The sequence below is a fragment of the Equus przewalskii genome, chromosome 7, assembly GCF_037783145.1.
Source record: "Equus przewalskii isolate Varuska chromosome 7, EquPr2, whole genome shotgun sequence".
Classification (NCBI taxonomy): domain Eukaryota; kingdom Metazoa; phylum Chordata; class Mammalia; order Perissodactyla; family Equidae; genus Equus; species Equus przewalskii.
Window position 1 is genome coordinate 39,220,256 of NC_091837.1, and position 22,234 is coordinate 39,242,489.

The 22,234-nt window shown below is 37.9% G+C and overlaps 2 protein-coding genes across 30 annotated transcripts in view; both read left to right on the forward strand.

The window, feature by feature from the left end:
- CEP76 (centrosomal protein 76) overlaps positions 1–15,795 on the forward strand; it is a 35,819-nt gene extending 20,024 nt beyond the window's left edge. For 6 of the 19 annotated variants that reach the window (XM_070629584.1, XM_070629597.1, XM_008529568.2 and 3 more), the window contains 2 exons: positions 378–595; positions 1,007–2,946. In XM_070629584.1, coding sequence (XP_070485685.1) covers positions 378–595; positions 1,007–1,145 — 357 coding nt within the window. In that variant the 3' untranslated portion in view covers positions 1,146–2,946. Of the gene's footprint in view, positions 1–377; positions 596–1,006; positions 2,947–15,577 lie in introns of those variants that run through there. The other 13 variants (XM_070629585.1, XM_070629586.1, XM_070629581.1 and 10 more) reach the window with 5 other exon arrangements.
- Positions 15,796–18,799: 3,004 nt separating this feature from the next.
- Positions 18,800–22,234, forward strand: part of SPIRE1 (spire type actin nucleation factor 1) — a 216,885-nt gene continuing 213,450 nt past the window's right edge. For 2 of the 11 annotated variants that reach the window (XM_070629570.1, XM_070629573.1), the window contains exon 1: positions 18,881–19,332. In XM_070629570.1, coding sequence (XP_070485671.1) covers positions 19,020–19,332 — 313 coding nt within the window. In that variant the 5' untranslated portion in view covers positions 18,881–19,019. Of the gene's footprint in view, positions 19,333–22,234 lie in introns of all 11 variants that reach the window. The other 9 variants (XM_070629574.1, XM_070629577.1, XM_070629566.1 and 6 more) reach the window with 9 other exon arrangements.

Consider the following 22,234-nt stretch of genomic DNA (forward strand, 5'->3'; position numbering starts at 1 on the left):
TCAATCCTACTTAATTCTTTAAAGTTAAATAAAACGTGACCTCAAAATTCAGTGACACTGTGTCTTCCATAGTAGGACTATCCCATGTGGTCTTTTCTAGTGGATATTAAGGAAGTATAAGATTTGGAACCTTCACTAACATCATTGTATTGAATGGCTTTTGGTTATTTCTCTAAGAAGTAAAACCTGATACCTGTAGTTCCTTTTATTTTTATTTCTATCTATTCTTATATTAATCAATGATAAGTTTAAACAATTATGACAGGTTTTAAAAATCTTTTCTTGGCTTATATTAAAATAATCAACATTTTAATTATAATTGGTTTTTAAAATATTAACATGTTTCACTTTTACTTTTTCTCTTTTGATTGCTGTAGGATCTTGGCCTCACTACTGTTTGGGAAGACCAGCTTTCCTATCTCTTATCACCAGCTTTGGCTTCTTATGAATTTGAACGTACGACAAGTATATCTGCAGGCAATGAAGAATTTCAAGATGCCATAAGGAGAGCTGTACCTGATGGTCACACGTTTAAAGGGTTCCCAATACATTTTGTGTATAGAAATGCAAGGCGTGCATTTGCTACCTGTCTTCGGTAAGGTGGGATTTAGGAATTCATGAATGTTTTTGGCTTAGGAATCTTAACCATCAGTTAGTCTGGTAGTTATTTAGGAATGACTTCAGCATCACACAGGGAGCTTTTATAATGACTTAACCTCTTTGCACAGATTGTGATTCATTTGGTCTGAAATGTAGCTCTAGATAGTTTGGGATAATTTTCCCAGTGATTTTGGTGCAACCTCAGTCGATCTTGTCTAGTATAATTTTTTTAAATTTATAGACTATGAGAAAATAGTCTATAATTTGAATAGCTCAACCAAAATTACAAAGCTATTGGTAGCAGAGAGAGGATTTAAAAAAATTATTGTAAATACTGACTGACTTCAAAATAAGAAAGTAAAGCCTATGTTCACTTCTTAATTGAAAAAGTTTCTTTCTTCGGTAGGTCTCCTTTTTGTGAAGAAATAATCTGTTGCCGCGGAGACCAGGTGCGACTGGCAGTTCGTGTCCGAGTATTTACTTACCCTGAATCTGCATGTGCTGTTTGGATCATGTTTGCTTGTAAATATCGCTCAGTATTATAGGACTAACATTTCTATAAGAATATACCTGTTTAATTGGAATTTTACGCATTGTACATCACTAGCTGTTTAGAGGTTCATTATTTTAAAAATCGCAATCTGGCTTAGATGTCATATTTCACTTTTGTATATACCTGACTCATAATGTTTGAAAGAAATCATGATGTGTGTATTTAAAAATTAAGCATGAAAAACTTGTATAAATCTGAATGGAATTTAGTGTAAATTGTGTATATTCTATTTTAATAAATACTGCTTTGTTTATAGGTATTCAGTAGTTTAAGTATGAATATTAAATTTACTCAGTTTTCCTTACATTAACAGGTAATCAGAAATATATTTGTCTAAGGGTTTGAGGTATAGTAAAATCAATATGATCATTGTTTTTCATAGATTAATGGGATTATTTTATATGAATTAGAAGGAATTAACCTCACAACAGATTTATTTGTTAAATAGGCGAAAATATATTTTGATGAATTATCGCTTTCGTCGTTTACCCATGGATAAGGATATTCGTGACTTCATAGATTTATGGGAAGACTTTGATGTAAGGGTATGAAAAAAACTAGTACCAGAAAAGCATAAATATTGATAAGAAAAAAAACCTCACATGAAGGTACACAAATATGTTATTTTGATTCATTATAAAAATAAATTGGGTCTTTTAGAAAAAAAAGATGATACCCTTTTGTTTTTATACTGATAAATTGTTTTCTATAATTAATATTGCCAGTCTGTTGCTGATTTTCTGTGGCCAAAGGATTCATTTTTAGCCTCTTCATGGATTCCATATTCTGAATCCACATTTTTTTCTTTCCTCTTTTCATTGTGATAAAAACATCAGTGTATATGTAACTAATCTAAATCAGAGAATCATCATGTGAGACCACTGAAAAGTAAGCATATGTGAGTGACTCCGTGCTGATGTTTGTTTTAAAATTGAGCAGGGTTTTAAAAGTTAGTTTTAAAAGTGAGCAGCAGTGAGCATTAAAAAGACTATAGCAGTTTGACTTTTTGTAAGAAGCTGCATGATGTAAGTGATAAGTTTGAGCATCCATTCAGCATCTCTGTGCACAGTGCTTAATTCAGTTGCTTCTTATGAAACTGGTCTTAAGAAAGTAACTGTATACCAGTTGGCTGTGCAAGTTATTCCTTTCATTACTTTAATTTACCATTGCAAATAAAATGACTTGATGTTTCTTGAAAATTAAAATCTAAAGCTATCCTAAAATTTATTTATTTTTTTTACGTATGAAAAATATTTATGGTTTAATTTGTTTAAAAAGTCTGAAAATATCCCTCTTCTTTCAGTTTTCATTGAAAATGATAATCAGATGTTTCTTGTGAGACTGACATGACTAGAGAATTAGCAAAATAAGAATTAAGACGTTTTTACTCTGTTGCCAAAATTACTCATAAAGTTATCAACAAGAAAATTGCTTGTAATTTTCAGCTTTTGGAACAGACTATTTATGAGGCACATACTAAGAGGCAGACTATATTAAGATCAAGGCTGTGTTACCATTGAGGCTGGGCTTCCTGCCTTACTGTACCAGAGTAACACATGTATTTATAATGGGCCTTTGGTATGAATTCTAAAATAAATTTCCTCTTTATGCACTTTAATAGAGTCTGGCATGAATTAATATTTTTCTCTAAAGATGATTTATTTCAAGATTAGTGCATTTATCACTAGAATTCTGCTACTCTTACCAATAAGTTTTCTTTTTAAAAATTAAACTTACCTTGTATATTTAGCTCTGTCATAAAAGTTGTTTTTCTATTAAAAACATAAAATTAATATAATGTCTCTAAAGTGTTCTTTTTGACAATCTGCACTAACATAGTCCTCTTTACATATATGTGGGTTTATTTAGTAGAAGAATATCAGACACCTAGAAACTTAGTTACTCAAGCATGAACCTGTTGAATAAAACTTACTAAATTCAGTTCCAACTAACTAAACACTCTAAGTTCCTTTAAAATTTTTTGTAGTATTGATAGCATCTGCAAAAACATATTTATAACTTGGCAATTCTGGAAAGTACACAGATTTGAAACCCATTTTTCTACTTCTAAACAAAGATAAGGTTTGTGCCAAATGAAGTACAGGCTTTTATGTTTGAAACAAGTATTGCTCATAAAGTAGTATTGGCGGATATCTGACCCTCAGAAGGTGTTACTTCTGAGCCATCGATTGCTTTAACTAACTCATTCACACTTCTGATTTCATGCTCTACTAACCAAGAAAATGGGTTGGACTACAGTTTGCAATTTCATCATTTTTTTCTTTGACTCTTAGATAACAATTTTGTACTTTTTTTTTTTTTTAAAGATTTTATTTTTCCTTTTTCTCCCAAAGCCCCCTGGTACATAGTTGTGTATTTTTAGTTGTGGGTCCTTCTAGTTGTGGCATGTGGGACGCCGCCTCAGCATGGCTTGATGAGTGGTGCCATGTCTGTACCCAGGATCCAAAGTGGCAAAACCCTGGGCCACCGAAGCAGAGTGTGCGAACTTAACCATTCGGCCATGGGGCCGGCCCCTGTACTTTCTTTTTAGGTAGATAAGTATAGGAATTAGATAATCTGCTTTTAACATGCACTTCACTTTTATACCAATGAAAGTAGTATTGCTTTCCAGTTATTGGTAGTTGAGAAATAATTTGAGATTAGCTAAAGCCTATATAAAATCTTGAAAACAAAATAGCCAAACACATAAACTAGATGCCATCCAATATTGAAGAACCTTAACGCCTTGTTTATAGCATATTCTGCATTTAAAGCACGACTTCAGTTATAATCATTAATGTATTTAAATGTGAGTATTAAATGTTAAATGTTTTCTTCTGAGATATGGTTGGCATAGTCATTGTAATTACATGTCACTTTTATTTGGTTTGTGAATTAACTACTTGACACTAGTGTCAATGTAGTCATGGATATTAGGAAGAAAGGAGAGGAGATTATTAGCTGGTAGTTAGTTCACATATATTTCTATGAAATAAAAGATTTGTTTCTCTGATTCTACTGAATTTAGACTTGTACTCCAAAACAGATGTTTACCAGCATTTTTGAAGGTGGCTCGTTTTTTTTTCATCTGCTCAAAACCAGAGTTTTTACCACCTTTATATTTATGCTATTTTTACATGTGATTTAATATTTCATGGCCTGGAATTACAGGATTTTGGACTTGAATCTTAGGTCTTCTAGTCAACTTAATTTATATATTAATGAAATTGGGATCCAGAGAAGTGAAGCTCCCTGTCCAAGGATACATTTCTCTAGTAGCAGATCAGTTCTGCATCTAAGTCCTGACTTTGACCCAAGAGGTAGGAATATGGAAGGCATCTGTCTCTGAGGGTGCTCATCATATAATCTATCAAAACTTACAGTATCAGTATGGGGTTTCAAGTCACTGACAGATGAGGCCAGAATTAAATTTTAGGGAGGTGGCCTAGGGAAGCTGAGGCCCTGAGAGGGGCAGTGAGCTGCGTGAGACTCCTTGTGGTGTGGAAGGTCAATAATATAAAGACGTGGCATTCTGTTTCTTTGGATGCTTATGAGAGATTCAGTGAACGACTGAGATACAATATGCATCTAGAAAATATTTTAGTTATATTCAGTCTGTATTCTGAAAGAATTCATTGTGAAATCCATTTATTTACAAATTAGGTGTAACTGGCTGGTTGTTACTTAACTTTTAAAAAAATCTTTTCTTTTGCAAAATGTGCCATGTCCGCGCCCAGGATTCGAACCAATGAAACACTGGGCCACCTGCAGCGGAGCACATGAACTCAACCACTCGGCCACGGGGCCAGCCCCCTCTGCCCATTTTTTGATCAGGTTGTTTGTTTTTTGTTGCTGAGTTGTGTGAGTTATTTATATATTTTGGAGATTAACCCCTTGACAGATAGATGGTTTGCAAATATTTTCTCCCAGTTGGTGGGTTGTCTTTTCATTTTGTTCCTGTTTTCCTTTGCCTTGCAGAAGCTCTTTAGTATGATGAAGTCCCACTTGTTTTTTTCTTCTTTTGTTTCCCTTGCCCGAGTAGAGATGGTATTCGAAGAGATCCTTCTAAGACTGACGTCAAAGAATGTACTGCCTGTATTCTCTTGTAGGCGTTTTATGTCTCAGGTCTTACCTTCAAGTCTTTGATCCATTTTGAGTTAATTTTTGTGTATGGCGAAAGATAATGAATGATCTACTTTCGTTCTTTTGCATGTGGCTGTCCAGTTTTCCAGCACCATTTATTGAAGAGACTTTCCTTTCTCTATGGTATGTTCTTGGCTCGTTTGTCGAAGATTAGCTGTCTGTAGATGTGTGGTTTTATTTCTGGGCTTTCAATTCTGTTCCATTGATCTGTGTGTCTCTTTTAGTCCTAGTACCATGCTGTTTTGATTACTATAGCTTTGTAGTATATTTTGAAGTCGGATTGTGATGCCTCCAGCTTTGTTCATTTTCTCAGGATTGCTTTAGCTATTCACAGTTGTTTGTTGCCCCATATGAATTTTAAGATTCTTTGTTTTGTTTCTGTGAAGTATGTCACTGGGATTCTGATTTGGATTGCGTTGAATCTGTAGATTGCTTTAGGTAGTATGGCATTTTAACTATATATTCTTCCAATCTGTGTGCATGGAATAGCTTTCCATTTCTTTGTGTCATCAGCGATTTCTTTCAATAATGTCTTACAGTTTTCATTGTATAGCTCTTTCACCTCCTTGGTTAAGTTTATTCCTAGATATTTTATTAGTTTTGTTGCAATTGTAAATGGGATTGTATTCTTGACTTCTCTTTCTATTAGTTCATTATTAGAGTATAGAAATGCAACTTATTTTTGTAAGTTGCTTTTGTACCCTGCAACTTTGCTGTAGTTACTGGTTATTTCTAATAGTTTTCTGATGGATTCTTTAGGGTTTTCTTTATATAAAAAGTCATCTGCAAACACTGAGAGTTTTGCTTCTTCATTGGCTATTTGGATCCATTTTATTCTTTTTCTTGCCTAATTGCTCTGGCCCAAACCTCCAGTACTATGTTGAATAAGAGTGGTGAGAGTGGGCACCCTTTTCTTGTTTCTGTTCTCAGAGAGATGGTTTTCAGTTTTTCCCCATTGAGTATGATGTTGGCTGTGGGCTTGTCATATGTTGAGGTACTTTCCTCCGTATCCATTTTATTGAGAGTTTTTTTTTTTTTTTATCATAAATGGATGTTGGATCTTGTCAAATGCTTTCTCTGTGTCTATTGAGATAATCGTGTGGTTTTTATTCTTCATTTTGTTAATGTGGTGTATCACATTGATTGATTTGTAGATGTTGAACCATCCCAGCATCCCTGGTGTAAATCCTACTTGATCATGGTATATGGTGATTTTAATGTATTGCTGTATTTCGTTTGCCAATATTTTATTGAGGATTTTTGCATCTATGTTCATCAGCAATGTTGGCCTGTAATTTTCCTTCTTTGTGTTGCCCTTCTCTGGCTTCAGGATCAGAGTGATGTTGGTCTCATAAAATGTGTTAGGAAGTGTTCTTTCTTCTTCAAGTATTTGGAATAGTTTGAGAAGGATAAGTATTAAATCTTTTTTGAATATTTGGTGGAATTCTCAAGAGAAGCCATCTTGTCATGGACTTTTGTTTTTTGGGAGGTTTTTGATTACTATTTTAATCTCTTTACTTGTGATTGGTCTATTCAGATTCTCTATTTATTGTTAATTCAGTTTTGGGAGGTGTTATGAGTCTAAGAATTTATCCATTTCTTCTAGATTGTCCAATTTGTTGACATACAGTTTTTCATCGCATTATCTTATAATCCTTTGTGTGGTATCCGTTGTAATTTCTCTTTCATTTCTAATTTTATTTATTTGAGTGTTCTCTTTTTTTCTTAGTGAGTTGGCTAAGGGTTTGTCAATTTTGTTTATCTTCTCAAAGAACCAGCTCTTGGTTTCATTGATCCTTTTTCTACTGATTTTTTTGTTTCAATTTCATTTATTTCTGCTCTAATTTTTATTTCTCTCCTGCTAACTTTAGGCTTTGTTCTTCTTTGTCTAATTCTCTTAGGTGTACTTTAAGACTACTTATTTGAGATTTTTCTTGTTTGTTAGTGTGGGCCTGTATTGCTATGAATTGCCCTCTTATGACCACTTCTGCTGCATCCCATTTGAGTTGGTATGGTGTATTTTCATTTTCATCTGTCTCTAGATACCTTTTCATTTCTCCTTTAATTTCTTCACTGATCCATTGGTGGTTCAGTAGCATGTTGTTTATTCTCCACGTATTTGTCACTTTCCCAGCTTTTCTCCTGTAGTTGATTTCTAGTTTCATGGCTTTATAGTTGGAAAAGATGCTTGATATGATTTCAATCTTCTTAAATTTATTGATGCTTACCTTGTTTACCAACAAATGGTCTATCCTTGAGAGTGTTCCATGTGCACTTGAGAAGAATGCGTATTCTACTGTTTTTGGATGGAATGTTCTATATCTATCTATCTATCTATCTATCTATCTATCTATCTATTAAGTCCATCTGGTCTAGTTTTTTGTTTAATTCCACTATTTCCTTGTTGACTTTCTGTCTAGATGACCTCTTCATTGTGGTAAGTGGGGTGTTATGGTCCCCTATGATTATTGTGTCATTGTTAATATCTCCCTTTAGGTTTATTAATAGTTGCTTTATGTACGTTGGTGCTGCTGTGCTGGGTACATATTAGAAGTATTATATCTTCTTGGTAAAGTGTCCCTTTCATCATTATATACTGCCCCTCTTTGTCTCTCATTGCCTGTTTTATCTTGAGGTTTACTTTGTCTGACATAAGTATGGCAATACTTGCTTTCTTTTGTCTACCATTATCTTGGAGTATTGTCTTCCATCCCTTCACTCTGAGCCTGTGTTTGTCATTGGAGCTGAGATGTGTTTCCTGGAGGCAGAATATTGTTTGGTCTTGTTCTTTAATCCATCTCTCCACTCTGTGTCTTTTGATTGGAGAATTCAATCCATTTACATTTAGAGTGATTATTGACATATAAGGGCTTAATACTGCCATTTTATCACTCATTTTCTGGTTGTTCTGCATTTCCCTCGTTTCTTGTTCTGTGTATTTCAGACTACCAGTTTGGTTTGGTAGTTCTCTATGATTGTTTTCTCAGTTTTCTATTTATTTATCATTTGTGTCTCTGTTCTGATTATTTGTTTAGTGGTTACCATGAGGTTTATATAAAAGACATCATAGCTAAGATAGTCCATTTTCTGATATCCTCTTATTTCCTTAGACTAAACCACTTCCATCCCTGTCCTCTTCCCCTTCTAAGTTGTTATTGTCACATCTTATTCCATCTTGTGTTGTGAGTTTGTTGTTAAAATGACAAGATTATTGTTATTTTTGATGTTGTCCTTCTCTTTATCTTTAATGTTGTAATTGTTTGCTAACCTGTTCTGATAGCTGCAATTTTCTGATTTTGTCTGTGTATTTATCTCCTTGCTCAAGGCTTTGTAAACCCTTTCTTTTTTTTTCAGACTTGAGGGCCTTTTTGATCATTTCTTGTAGGGAGGGTCTTGTGGCAATGAATTCTCTCAGCACTTGTTTGTCTGGGGAAGTTTTTATTTCTCCATCATATCTGAAGGATATTTTTGCTGAGTAGGGTATTCTTCACTGAAAGTTTTTGTCTTTTAGAATTTTGAATATATTATTCCAGTTTTTCCTAGGCTGTAAGGTTTCTGCTGAGAAATCTGCAGAAAGCCCGATAAGGGTTCCTTTGTAAGTTATTTTCTTCTGCTTTGTTGCCCTTCATATTTTTTCTTTGTCATTGACTTTTGCCAGTTTTACTACTGTGTGCCTTGGAGAAGATCTTTTTACATTGATATGATTAGGAGTTTTTAGCTTCTTTCTTTCTTTTGCATTTCCAGCTCTTTACCCAAGTTTGGAAAGTTCTCATCTATTATTTCTTTGAACAAGCTTTCTGCTCCATTCTCCCTTCTTTCTCCCTCTGGAACACCTCTAATCTTTATGTTGCATTTCCTAATTGAGTCACATTTTTCTTGGAGAATTTCTTCATTTCTTTTTAGTCTTAATTCTCTCTCCTCCTTCCTCTGAAGCATTTCTATATTTCTGTCTTCTAGATTGCTAATTCTATCCTCTATAATGTCAGCTTTGTTATTTGTCTTTATCTCATTCATTTTCCTTTATAGTTTCAATCTATTTTGTGAAGAATTCCCCCTGTTCATTAATTTTGTTCCTGACTTCATTGAAGTCTATCTGAATTTTCTTGTAACTCATTGAGTTTTTTATGATAGCCATTTTGAATTCTCTGTCATTTAGATTATAAATTTCTGTGCCTTCAGGATTGATTTCTGGGTGCTTGTCATTTTCCTTCTGGTCTGGAGTGTTAATATTATTCTTTTTCTTTTTTTTTGTTGAGGAAGATTGGCCCTGAGCTAACATTTGTGCCAATCTTTCTCTATTTTTTGTATGTGCGATGCTGCCACAGCATGGCTTCATGAGCGGTTTGTAGGTCTGCTCCTGGGATCTGAACCCACAAACCCTAGGCCATCAAAGTGGAGCATGTGAACTTAACCACTATGCCACTGGGGTAGCCCCTGGCCTGGAGTATTAATATATTTCTTCATACTGTTTGATGGAGTGGATTTGTGCCTTTGCATATTGATAGTATGTGGTTGCAGATTCCACCTGCTGCCAGTGGTTGTGGTTGGGGGGAGTCAGGAGCTGTGTATTCTGAGCCTGCCACGATCCCTGGTGTCTGCCTGTTCTTTGGAATCTATGCTGACAGGGCTTGTCTGCAATTACCTGTTCACAACTGCTGCTTTTCTAAGGTTTGCACAGGCACTCTGGCCTATCTGGAGTGCCAGGTGGGGGAGGGGAGGGCCACTCTCTTTTGTATGTACGATTCCAGGGCTGTTCTCCCTCTGTCCTCACTATCTGCCCTCCTGGTGTGCTGGCTTGATGAAGACACCCCTGCAATAGGTTAGCCTCCTCTGTGTGGAGCTTTCCCATGGGCTGTGAGGGAACTTGGAGAACAAAGGTGTTTCCATGGAGAGCTGCCCCTGCCCCCTCTTTTCTCAGAGCCGCACACAGTCCTGTGCCCTCATTGCTGCCAGAGAGAGAGAGAGGAGATCCCCTTACTTCCTTCCACTTCAGGGGGGTCCAGCACCTCCACCTTCAGACGTATGGCTGCATGGGTCTCTCAGACAACTTTTGTGTTGTGTGAATGTCCTCTGTTGGTTTATGAGTGTCCTTTTCATTGTATCTTAGAAGAGAGAGTCTGAGGGAAGAGCTCACTCTGTCCTGATGCTGACATCACTCCTAATTTTTAATCTTTTAACAGCTTTATTGAGATATAAGTTGCATATCATACAATTAAGCAATTTAAAGTGTACAGTTCAGTGATTTGTACTATATAAAGAGATGTGTGCAGCCAACACCAGTCAATTTTAGAAAATTTTGTCACCTCAAAAAGAAACCTTGTACTTTTTGGCATTTATTCTCCTATCTTCCCATTTCCTATCCCCCACCCCAGCCCTAAGCAACCACTAATCTACCTTGTATGTTGATTTCCCTATTCTAGACTGTCATATGAATGGAGTCATATAACATATGGTCTTCTGTGACTGACTTCTTTCACTTAGCATAATGTTTTTAAAGTTCATCTGTGTTATATCATTTATCATTACTTTATTCCTTTTTATGGGCAAATGATATTCCACTGCATAGATATACCATATTTGTTTATCCATTTGTCAGTCAATAGATGTTTTGGTTGTTTCCACCTTTGGCTATTATGAATAATGCTGCTATAAGCATTCACATACAAGGTTTTGTGTGGACATGTTTTCATTTGTCTTGGGGTATATACCTAGGAGAGGAATGGCTGGGTCATAATATAACCCTATGTTTAACATTTTGGTGAACTGCCAAATAGTTTTTCAAAGCAGCTGCACCATTTTTCAATCCCATCTGCAGTGTATAAGTGTTCTGATTTCTTCACATTCTTGCCAATGCCTGTTATCATCTGACTTCTTGATTCTAGCCACCCTAGTGGGCATGAAGTGGTATTTTATTGTGGTTTTTATTTGCTTTTCTCTGATGGCTAATGATGTTGAGCTGCTTTTCATGTGCTTATTGGCCATTTGTATATCTTCCTTGGAGAAATGTCTATTTGGATCCTTTGCCCATTTTTAAATTGGGTTGTCTCTTTATTATTGAGTTGTAAGAGTTTTTACATATTTTAGATACAAATTCCTGATCAGATATGTGATTTGTAAATATTTTCTTCCATTCTGTGGGTTATCTTCACTTTCTTGTGTCCTTTGAAGTACTAAAGTTTTTGATAAAGTTTGATCTATCTATGTTTTCTTTTGTTTCTCTTGATTTCGTTGTCATATCTAAGAATCCATTGCTAAATCCAAGGTCATGAAGATTTATCCCTATGTTTTCTTCTAAGAGTTTTATAGTTTTAGCTCTTAACTTAGGTCTTGGATCCTTTTTCAGTTGACTTTTGTATATGTTATGAGGTAAGGGTCCAACTTCATTGTTTTGCATTTGAATATTCAGTTCTCCCAGCACCATTTGTTGAAAAGACTATTGTATCCCCATTGGTTGTCAAAAATCAGTTTTATGGGCTTATCTTCTTTCATCCTTTAACTTTCAGTTGATCTATATCTTTCAATATATAGTGTGTCTCCTGTAGATGACATATAGTTGAATCTTTTTTTTTTCCAGTCTGAGTCTCTGCCTTTAGACCGGATTGTTAAATCCATTCACATTTAATGTTATTATTGATATAATTGGATTTATGTCTGCCATTTTACTTTTTGTTTTTTTGTGTTTCATGCCTTTTTCTTTCTTTGTTTCTCCTTTGCTCCTTTCTTTTGCATTTAAGTGAATATCTTCTAATGTAGCATTTTGATTTCTTTAATGATTTTGTTACCATATTTTTGAGTTCTTTTGGTGGTTGCTTTAGGCTTTCTCATATAGATCTTAACTTATCAGAATCAACTTTAGATTTGTACTAGCTTAATTCCAGGAATTTTAAATTTTTTAAACTAAAGTTATAAATAATGTTTCAAATAAAACTTGATTACTTTTTTCTAGCAATATATTACTAAAACTGGTGTCATTAGATTAGTTCAAAGATGTTAAATTGGAATCTTCAGTTTTTAATAAACTTGTTTGTAAGAATCAGTTAAATAGCTTGTATGTTACAAGTAGAAGTTGTTTTAAATATGTAGAAAAAATTAATTCAAAAGTCACTTCTTTGTAATTTTCCCTGGCCAATATTAGGGTTTTTTTCAATGACATTTTCAGAATTCATTGAAATCTTTTTGAAATATATCCTTATATGATATATTTTTCTTCTAAAATATGTATAATAGAGATTCCAATCATTTGGTACTTACTTAATCACTGAAAAAGTATAGTTTTTGTGTTGTGAACTGTTTAGGTAAAACTTAATGGCAGGTTACTGTTGTAATTCTCATGTCTGACTTGATAACTAGGTCTGCAGCACGCTGATCTTTCTGGTCCTCATTTGCCTTTTTGTAAAATTGGGATTTTTGGGAGTTCACCTGCCTAGAGTTATCGATCTGCATTAGATAATCTCTTGTGATCTTTTAATAGATTCCTATCTATTACTTTATAAACTATTCTTAGTTATTTTACAGTTTTTAGATGTTTTGAAAGAATTTTAAGTATTAATCTTGTGTTAATTTACTTTAAAATAATTAAGACAAATTTAAGATGTTAACACTCTGCTATTGGACTTTTAATTATGTCATGTTCATTCTATTGCATAACGACATGTTTTCTTGAGTGGGAGAGAAATAAGTGGAGCTATATAGATAGGTGGCTGAAAATTTCAAATATCCCTATTTATGCTTATAGGAATGTTGTATAAATGAATGTCCTCTATCTTATCAGAATATAGATTGTGAACAGTTGGCCTAAATTATCTGGGTGGTTACTTCAGTGCTCCGCTTTAGCTGAGGAAAGTTGGCCTAAAATTTATAATCCTGTGACGTAAATAAAATAGAAAATTACTTCTGCTAAAAAGAAAAAAAAAGAATACTATATAATTTAGTTAAAACTGAAAATGTCAATGGCATTATGACAATATTACAGCTGAAGATTGACCTTCACCTACGAAATATTGCAAGGGAATAATTTTAATACCATTAAAAATAGTGTTAAGCTTTGTTTAAAATATTGTCTTAATAGCTTTAGGTTGAGATCTGGGTATCATGTCTTTATGAATTTCACTGTAATGATTAAATGTCTCTTAAAAAGGATTATTATTACTGGCAGAAAGTAAGAGCAAAGGTTACACTTTGAGTTCCTAAGAGGAATGAACATGCATAGCAAATAAGAGGAAGAAAGACGTTGTGCTCCATCAGTGACTATTGAGAAAGATCAAGAGGACACAGGAATTCAGGTTAACAGAACAGTTCGGGGGCCGGGGGAACCTGAGGGAAAAGCACAACTAAAATATAGGGAGTACAGCCTTACTTACCTATATATTTCCGCAAAAATTACCAAGGCAAGGCTTAAAGGATAGCTAGAAGGTGCTTAATTTATTGCTTATTTAATTGAATTAAAAGGTAAGCCATATTTTGTGTTGGTTACATATTGACCTTGGAAGAGAACTGAGCCTTTCACGAGTCAGAGTAGAATGCTAGAGCCAAGAGCAGCCCCAGACTTCCGCCTGCACATTAGGGAAAAAAAGAAAACCTTTTTTGAGCAACAAGAAAGGGCCATCTTTTTTGTATAAATGTCAACAAAAATTAAATAATGGAGGTTTGAAAAAATATTTTGGCTTTGTCTCATCAACAAAGTATGACTTCAGTCTGAAAATGGATTATTTCTCTTTAACTTATACAACCCCAAACTCTGGTTTCTTGAAAGTTTTATTGAGAATTCTACATTTTCAAGTAGAAAAGTAATTATTATTAAGTAATTATTGTGGAACATCAAAATTTTGCCATCATATAAAGATATTTTTGTGCCTTATATTGTTTTCTATTTCTCACTGGAATTAAGAAGTAAGCTATGACTTATTCTACCTTTTGAAATCTGATGAGAAATAGGTAAAATGGCAAAAAGAGAGGATCTGGAAAGCTTATGTTATAGGAAGTATATTTGAATTACTTTGGGCAGCTAGCAGCAATTAGGGGTCAGTCACTTAACCTCTGTAGACTTGAATTTCTACAAGTGTAAAATAGTAGCTTGGCCTAAAATTTAGATCAAAGGAGGTCTTTTCCAAATTGAGTATTCTTAATTACTCAAAGCTAATAATTCCACTTACATTCAGAATCAGAATGTCATCTCTCCTTATTGGTTTAAAAATAATTGTTTCAAAGGAGAATCACAGCAAGAAGGTGAAACACGACTATTGTTTCGCTTAGTATTTTCCAGAATCCCTCATGAACATACTGATACTCTACGGTTCATATATCTTACCTCGTTCCTCTACTTTTCTTCAGTCTTTATCAGTGGGTATATGACTTGATCTCATCAAGGTAGGATAGGTAAATTTATAAACAGATGTTACAGAATGGAGATGTTGTGGGAAACACTGGTTTAGGATGTAACTTAGTAAAAGGGCATTAATGTACATTTTCTAAACGTTTTCCAATAAATGTATATCTTTGCTATAGGAATAGTTAATTCTTTACAAGTTTATAGACCAGAGGAAACCAATTTTGTTGTGTTCTTATCTGGCCTATGTACTTCTAGTTCTGAGTATATGGTCACATGCTAGTTTTCATGACTAATTTTATAAGATTTTTGGTTAATATTCAATCTGAATACCAAAATTACAAGAGATGAGTTTCAAATTGCATTTAGGATTGTTGGTGGGATTAACCTCCTGAGACGAGTGATAATTTACAATCATTTGATGGGGATGGAGTTACATTGATCACTTTGAAAATTACTATGGGGAAGCGACCCCTGTAGTGAAACTTAAATGCCACTGAATTCACAAGGACCAACTGAGGAAGATGGGGCATTGCATCATTCATTTAAAGTGTTTAAAATATCAAAAGTTTAATTGATCATATTGGTATATGCAAATTTTAAAGCATCTGCTTTGTATGTACTCATGCTTAGTGGAGTAAGGGATGAAGTGTGAGGGCACTTCTTGCTCTGTGCTTAGAAAAAAGCATTGTACCAAAGCAGAAAAAACCCAGCTGGTCGGAAGGCCTGGATTCCAGTCCCATCTCTTTCATTAACTAGTCCTGGATTTTTGTCAGCTGTAGGATAGGGATAATAATATTTGACTTTCTAGTCGTATAACTCAAGAAAGCACTCTGAAAGTATAAAATGTCGCTATAGAATTAAAGAGTATTATAATTGTGGGCAATGAAAATTTAGGTTATAACACTGAAAAAAATATGCTGTTCTATTTTTTCCTTTTTGGTGTACTTTTCTAGGTGAATGTGCCTCTTAGGAGCAATTGTCTAGGAGTGTCTGGGATAAGCTTGGGCTACACAGGCAGATTGTGCTCCCTGAAAGACTCAGAGCAGCTCAGCCAGCACGTCCAGAGTATGAAGCATGAAGTACATTTATTCTGCAAAAATGATAAGTAAATATAAGGAAAAATTTCAAGGATTCCATTTCTTAATAAATGCAAAAATAAAATCAAGAAAAACTAAAATCATATTCAGAGTGGCACATGCCACCATTCTTCATAGACCTCACAGCACTTTGAAAAAGACATTTAAATGTTGACTTGAATTGCAGACATTTTAACTATAACGAGCAATTTTTTGGAAGTAGTGAAGCCACAGAAAAAAAACATAAAATCAATGACAGAAATTGGAACAAAATATAAATGTGCATAAAGCTATTTGAATGTTTGAATTTGAATTGAAAATGAGAAAACTGGAAAGTGCCAAGGTATTCCATAGTATTGCCTAAACTCCCTGAGAATATACTGGCCTCTGATAACCTTTGAGTTGTCAGCAGTCACTTCCCAAGAATGTTAGGGTGATGGCTGGTGGGGCTTAGCAAAATTTCAAGAGGTTCTGAAAATCATAGAAAAATTAGTAGAATTATACTGTCTTTGTAAAAAAAAAGTGTCAAGTGTCCAGGTTATATAGTGAACTGGATGTATAATGGAACACAGGATTTTTAAGATTTTCCTTTTATTTTTTTCTGCATACAGAAGGAACATCAAACAACATTCTACTTGTCATCTTGCCTCAATTTAATTCCATATCAGCTCACAAAGGCAAGACATTTACTTTAAATACAGTATATGTCATGAATTTGTATTTGGCAAAAAAAAAAAAAAAAGCCCTTCTGTTCTATATAACCTTCCTGTGATCCAGTGATGATGTTTTTCTTCCCAAAATGTGTTTATATATATATATATATATATATATATTTTTTTTTTCTTAAAGATTGGCACCTGGGCTAACAACTGTTGCCAATCTTTTTTTTTTTTTTTCCTGCTTTATCTCCCCCAACCCCCCATACACAGTTGTATATCTTAGTTGCAGGTCCTTCTAGTTGTGGGATGTGGGACGCCACCTCAACATGGCCTGATGAGCAGTGCCATGTCCGCGCCCAGGATCTGAACCCTGGGCCACCGCAGTGGAGCGTGCGAACTTAACCACTCGGCCATGGAGCCGACCCCTATATTTTTAAAAATTATCACTTAGGAAAGGAAAAAAATCCTTCTGTGTAAATTTGTTTTAAAGAATACTTTTTTTTTGAGTAAGATTAGCCCTGAGCTAACATCTGCTGGCAATCCTCCTCTTTTTTGCTGAGGAACACTGGCCCTGAGCTAATATCCGTGCCCATCTTCCTCTACTTTTTATGTGTGGGACGCCCACCACAGCATGGCTCGTGAAGCCGTGCCGTGTCCACACCCAGGATCCGAACTGGTGAACCCCAGGCCACGGAAGCAGAACGTGCACACTTAACTGCTGGGCCACCAGGCCAGCCCCTAAAAGAATACTTTTAAAGATAACATTTGAGATAAAATTTGGATTTGCTTCCTTTTCTTCACTTCCACTCACTTCCTTCTTCCCTTCATTATTATCTTTATTTGGAGATTTATTTACTGCCCTATGCCAGGGGTAGTAAGTGACTGCTCATGGATTCCTCAGATGGTTAATTCATTTAACTTGTCTTTTGGGAGGTAAGGACAAAAATGTAACTGATTTTTGGCTATAGTTGTCAGTGTAACATGGCAGCAATATCCCAAAAGGCCAGAAGATGGTGGTGTTGTCCACAAAGTAGACCATTTTGCTGTCGGTCTGCATTGTTGAAACTATTTTAAAGTCCTCTGTCAAAATCTACACAGGATCTAAACTTTCAAAATAGCAAATTTTGGGAATTTTTTTCCATGTGTTTAATCCAGAGGTTTTATATATCTATATCTATCTATCCTATCTATATCACATAAGCAATTAGACCTTTTCTTCTTAGGGCTTTAGCACACATAGCACATTTTTACAAATGGGATTATGAATCCATAATTGAGTGATGTTACTTTACGGGGTTGTTTTGTATCTCTTGTAGTGAAAGTGCAATAAGGCGTCTAGGGAGAAGCTTTTTTTCTTCCCTCTTTCAGTTTCTTACTTTTCCTTTATATCTCTTCTCCCCTCTCCTCTACCTTAAGCGTTAATAATAGACTTGTAATTTCTACTGCAAGATGCAGTTGTTCAGAGTGCGATACCTAATATTGTACATAAAACTGCCCTTAAAGGTTTATTGGTGCTTATTATAGATACATTTCTTACTTGGTTGATGCGTTCAACTCTGTACGATTCTCACACAGGACCAGCCTCAGAGTGGAATGCTACCGGTTAAACTGATTTACCAGTGAATGATTGTTTTATCTAAGAATTATCTGTTTTATTGCATACTTAATGAGTTCAGCGAGGCCTGCGGGTATTTCTCTCTCTTACCCTGTGGCTAATTGCCCTCAGTTCAATTTTGCCACTGTGATATCAATGAGCAGACTTGGTTAAATGGGCTCTGATGAGTGTGCTCATCGGAGACATTATCTTAGTGAGGAGTTGTACAAACCTTACAGATGAATCCAGAAGGACGCTGAAACTAATATCTGCGAATCATTTACAACATGCTTATAACCCAGGCCCTCAACGGTGCGCTTGGGAGAAGTTAGTGAGGAAAACCCATCAAGATTCCTGTCCTCACGGGGCTTACACTGAAGTTGGCAGTGGAGGGGGAGGTATTCAATAAACAAAGGATCTAAGTAAATTATATGGTATGCTGTTGGCGATATCTACTCAAAAAAGAGCAGAGCAGGGTACGCAGGATGAAGGGACCAGAACGAAGCCGGCTGGGCAGGAGAAATGGCGTCGAGGCTGGAAGGAGCGCGGGACCGGGGCTCAGCGGGAGCCCGAGGCCGGCCGTGGGCCGGGCCGGAGCCGGCGGGGCGGCCGCAGCGGCTCACACAGACCTTCATTTCCTCAGGCGTTCGCCCTCAGCCGGGTTCGAGCTGTCGATTAGCCTTCCGACACAGCAATTCCGAGGGGCATTTCCCGGCCTGGCAGGGGCCGCAGGGGTGGGGACGGGCCGGGGAGGGCCGGCCGGAGCGGCTCTGCGGCCCCCGCACTGGAGCGCGCGGCGGGCGCGGGGCGGGGCCGGCGGACGCCATCGCGTCGCTACGGGCTGGCGGCAGCGGCCTGGTCGGCACCGCCGCGGCGTCCTCGCCGGCCTCCGCTCGCCCACGGCCGCCCGGGCCCTCGCCCGGTCCCCGCCTGGTCCCCCGCGGCGGCGCGCGCGGCCGGGTTGGGCGGGGCCGTTCCGGGGATGAGGAGGCGGCGGCGCGCCGAGACGATGCTTCGGAGCTGAAGAGCCGCCGGCACACGGCCGAGCGCAGCGCCGACCCGCGGGATGGCTCAGCCGGCGGGCCCGGCGGGCGGCGGGGAGCCACGGGCGGCGCCGGCGGGCGGCGAGGGGCCGCCGGAGCCCGGGGCGCCGCAGGACGCGCTGAGCCTGGAGGAGATCCTGCGGCTCTACAACCAGCCCATCAACGAGGAGCAGGCGTGGGCCGTGTGCTACCAGTGCTGCGGCTCTCTGCGCGCCGCGGCCGCCGGCCGCCGCCAGCCCCGCCGCCGCGTGCGCTCGGCCGCGCAGATCCACGTCTGGAGGGATGGCGCCGTCACCCTGGCGCCCGGCGACGCCGCAGAGCCGCCCCCCGCTGCGGGTGAGGCCGCCGACCCGCGCCCCCGCGGGACGACCCCCGCCGCGGCCCCCTTTCCCCCCGCAGTCCCTGGGCCCGGCCCTTCCGCCCCGCGACCCCGGCTGCCCCGGGAGCACCCCGCAACGGCCCCCTTGTCCCTCGCAGTCCCCGGGCCGGGCCCTACCGCCCCGCGACATCCCCAGCTCCCCGGGGAGGACCCCCGCCGCGGCCCCGCCCCTGCCGGCTCCGGGTCCTTGCACCCCAGCGAGCCCCCACCCTCCCACGGGAGACCCGGGAGGAGCCGGGCCTGGGGCCCGCGGGGGAGGGCGGTGCTGGCGCCGCGGCCGAGCGGGGTCCCACGCAGGTCCGAGCTGGGGCGGGGGCGCGGCGGCACAAAGAGGGGCCGTGCGGAGGGCCTGCGAGTGGGCCGGGTGGGCCTGGGCAGGCCTGGGCCCGCGCCCCCCTGCAGGGCCGCGGGTAATTGTCGGGCTGTCAGAGGACAGCTGCCCGCGGCTTGCTGGGGAAGCGGGGTGGGCTGGGTCCTTTTCAGGACGAGCTGTGTGCGCATACTTACATGCCATGGCTGTTTACTTGTGTTTGTGATGTGATAGGTGTTGTAAGAGGTTCGTGTGAGATCTTGTCAAGGGTAATTAATTCTGGTGTCAGGAAAATTACACTTTTTGGAATAAGTAGTCAACTAATAGTATTTCTAAAAATTTGGCAGTAATATTCCTTCGGTTTGGAAATCTAAAGAAATCTGAGCCCTGAGGAGAATTCGGCTATTTTGGGAGAAATGGAAGAAGAGATTAAGTAATGATTTCTAGCTCCTGAAAGTTATAAAATAATTACTACTTACCTGTATATTAAAATTTGTTGTGATGAAAAAACAGGCTTGTAAAGTAAAAAGCTGACAGGATGTCAGATAAATAGATAAAATGGATTTTAGTTCGGTCATCGTCTAATGTAAATTCTTCATGATTATCACCTCCACATCAACATATAGCTAGGGCTTACATCAAATATTTATTGGTGGTGAAGAGGAGGTTGATCATAGGTTTCTCCGATCAGTTTTTATCTAATTCAGTCTTGTGAGAGGCAAGTCTATTAAAAACATAGAAAAATAATCCACCCTCACTGTTAGAAAGTTGATGGAGTTGTCAAAATGCTTAAGGTGAAAGATGTAATTCAGAACTAGTCAGTAAAGTGACATTTAATGAAAATCCTTGTCTAAATAGATTAAAATAAAGAACGTTCAAGATTATCAATTCCTTCAATTCCACCAGAACATTTATTTATTTTTAATGTCAGGTAAACAAATTTTAGAATTTTTATTTATTTAAAGCCAGTCTTTTTATGATTCTTTTGAAATTATTTTATTTCTAACAGTTTTTTAGTTTACTTGGTGTGTTTATTGCTTTTAAACTTGGACTTAGTGGGAAACACTTGCAATTATAATTTATTTACAATGTACTAATATGATATGAAAAGATACATTTATAAAATACGGCAGAGCGATGCTTTGAGAACTAGTGTTTCAAGGGGAAAAATGGTTGTGTGCAACTTACTTTTTAAAAGCAGTGTTGGTAGTGGTGACTTTTGGAAGGAACAAGCCCCGGTTTACATTGTCTCTTGAACTTAATCCTAGAAGAGTGTAATTTAAATTGTGTGTGGACTGATGGATTCTGGTGGTAGTTTTTTAAAAAATCAGAAGCTTAGGTTGAAATGAATTATTACTATTTTTTTTTGCCTTATTAGTATGAATGATAATATGTTGACCTCAATGTAATACACTCTCTTTTTGGCGAGATTAGTAGAATTGTTTCCTGCAGCAAGAGTAATGGATTTGTAATTCATCCTTTTCCTCCTTAATTCTGCTTATGACCTCTGCTACCAATGGTGGAGGGGGTTCAAAGCTGTGGATATAGTCTTGAGCATTTTAGGGCTGACTGATTAAAAATCTTTAGGAAGTTCAGACTAAAATATTGTTTAAATTAGTTTATTTCCACCTAGGATTTAAGAATGCTTTCATGGCTATGGAAGGCACGATGTCTTCTGAACATTTAATCTGGATTCTTAAAAATGCTGTACAATTTGGTATTGTGCACACTTGTGTAAATTCTTAAGGAAAAATGGTAATTTTGACATCTCCATTCTAAGAAGTGCTTTCTTTTTCATTGTAAGGTGTTTAATGTGATTATATGTTGTTGGCAATCAACAACATTTGTATTTTCACATGATATCTCTTGACTTATTTTCTAAATGGAGGTTTAGGGAAAGTTAAGTGACTTGCTCAAATTCATATTGGTAATTCTTTGAATCAAATCCAGGTCTTTTAATCTCTAGGCTGTGTAGTACTGTGGAATGAAACAGATTAGGTTTGAATTTGGATCGTGATTTCTCCTTGTCCTAGTGAAGTGACCTTGAGTAAGTTCCATAATCTCCCTGAGTCCAGCCTTCTCATTTGTAAAATGAGAGTAGATCACATTTTTCACGAGATAGAGGTTTAAGTGAGATGGTATGTGTAAAGTCACTAACGCAAGGCTTGGTATGTAGCAGATACTCTGTAAATTTTAGTTCCTTCCTCCTTTAATCTTGTGGTCCTTTCACATCACCGTGGTGCCTGTGGCGCAGCTGTTCTGTATTTTTACAAAATTGAGACAAATGTCTAGGTGAGGGTTTCTCAACCTTGGCACTATTGATATTTTTGACTGAATAATTCTTTTTGTGGGGGCTGTCCTGTGCCTGCATGGGATGTTTAGCAGCATTCATGGTCTCTACCCACTAGATACCAGTAACCACTCACCCCCTCCCCCCAATCATGACAATAAAGAAGTCTTCAGACGTGGCCATAGGTCCCCTGAGGGGAAAATCATCCCCTGTTGAGAACCGCTGGTCTGGCAGACGGCGAGTGGTGCCCAGGATTGTG